Raw genomic sequence first — 2,041 nt, forward strand, 5'->3', positions numbered from 1 at the left:
TCCTAGCCAGTGGTTTAACTCGGTAAAAGTCCAGAAACTTATCTGGCCAGAAGTCTCAGCTTGGCACCTATTTCTCATCAGCCCTGCTCAGGGGCTAGAGCTCTACTTCTTACTGTAGAGTTGACATCCAGGGGGTGGAGTCTAGAATGTTCCACTTTCCATCACGGAATTGGCTGTGAGCACCATCCACCAGCTTGGTGGCCGCTCCTCACAGTTACATGATGACTCAATGCATGTGGGCACAAGGATGTTCTGAACACTTCCGCTTAAGAGAATTAACACCATTGTGGGATGACCCCTTATGAACTCTAGTTGAGCTGCACATTTATGGTTGATTTACTTGTTTGTGTCTGATACTGCAGCCAAACATTTCAAGCAAAGGTAAAAACAATGGCCTAAAAAAGATGTTGATTCTCTCAATCTCTTTCAGACAAGAAAACAAAGCCAATCTCAAAGGCATCAGTTCCCAAGTCAGGCACTTCTAAGTCCTCATCTCGGGGTAAAGCCAGAAAAGGGACCCAACAAGCTACTAGGACAGGAAGGACTTTGGAGGTTGAGGGTAGGTCGCCACAGGGCAGCCACAAGTCGGATCCAAGGCTGGCTACAGGCTCAGGCAAAAAAATCCTGCCTGGCAAAAAAGGGCAAGAACCCATGACCTCAAAGGGCTGCTTGAGTCAACCATCAACTAGTGTGGCGCCACAGGGCACCACCAGCAGGCCAAAGACCCCACCAAGAGAGACTCATGGGAAAACAACCAGCACGGTCTGCACAAAGCACCAACGGCAGTCAGCCCGAGCAGGGAAGCCTCACTTTAAATGTAAAGAATGTGGGAAAACCTTCAACCAGACCCTCCACCTGGTAGAGCACGAGAGGATCCACACCGGAGAGAAGCCTCACAAGTGTGACAAGTGTGGGAAATCCTTTCGGCACAGCTCCTACTTCTTCACGCATTATAGAATCCACACGGGAGAGAGACCCTACAAGTGTAAGGTGTGTGGGAAAGCCTTCAATAGCAGCTCTACCCTCAACAGTCACTATAGGACCCACACTGGGGAGAAACCCTTTCGATGTGAGGAGTGTGGGAAAACCTTCAAGCAGAGCACAAAACTTACACGTCACCGGCGGGTGCACACCGGGGAGAAGCCCTACCGGTGTGAAGAGTGCGATAAGTGCTTTAGCCGCAGCTCCTCCTTGACAGAGCACAAGAGGATCCACACTGGCGAGAAGCCATATCACTGCAAAGTGTGTGGGAAAGCCTTCCGGTGCAATTCCCATCTTTTCGAGCACCACCGGATTCACCAGGAGGAGAAAGCCCACCAGTGTAAAGAGTGTGGCAAAGCCTTCCGCAGCGGCTCCCACCTGTCAGAACACAAGAAGGTTCACCAACCATTGACCCGGGAGGTATGCCAGCATTGTGGGAGAGCCTTCACCAGGAAGACAGCCCTACTCACACACCAGAAAACCCATGGGAAGGATCGTAGCTGTCAGTGTGAGGGGTGCAGGAAGTCTCGGTGCCACGTGGGCATTCACCGACATCAGAGAATGAACGCCAAAGACAAGCCGTGCATGTGCCCTGACTGTGGGAGGTCTTTCATCGACAACTTGACACTTACCAAACATCGCCAAACCCACACTGTGGAGAGACATTATCCATGCACCAAATGTGAGAGGACCTTCGGGCAGCTCTCCTCTCTGGCGCTCCACCAGAAAATGCACACCAGGAAGGGAGACTAACCCCGTATGAAGAGCCTCCAGCTGGAGCTCGGGATGCCACAGTGTCCAGAGAAGTCAAATTGAAGTTAACAACGTGAATTATATTTCCTGTGTCTCATTACAGGATTTCTAGAGTAGACCATTAGTTTTCATTTGGGGGTGATGGGACACTGTTCCTTCCTTGGATATATGGGCAGTGTTTGAGGTGTTCTTGGTTGTCCAGTTTGGTGCTGCTACTGCATCGAATGTGTAGCTAGCCCAAGGCCCTCTAAATACCCGAGACCACACAGTGCCCCCTCCGCTGCACGTTCCAGCTCCAGATGTCTAG

The 2,041-nt window shown here is 51.0% G+C and overlaps 1 protein-coding gene across 1 annotated transcript; it reads left to right on the plus strand.

Moving 5' to 3' along the window:
• Positions 1-651: 651 nt before the first annotated feature.
• Positions 652-1,734, plus strand: LOC101619971 (zinc finger protein 239-like). The gene has a single exon (XM_012734671.1). It carries the CDS (start codon positions 652-654, stop codon positions 1,732-1,734), a length of 1,083 nt encoding a protein of 360 aa, XP_012590125.1.
• Positions 1,735-2,041: the final 307 nt, after the last annotated feature.

The sequence above is a fragment of the Condylura cristata genome, unplaced genomic scaffold (genome assembly GCF_000260355.1).
Source record: "Condylura cristata isolate star-nosed mole 26May11 unplaced genomic scaffold, ConCri1.0 scaffold00066, whole genome shotgun sequence".
Classification (NCBI taxonomy): Eukaryota; Metazoa; Chordata; class Mammalia; order Eulipotyphla; family Talpidae; genus Condylura; species Condylura cristata.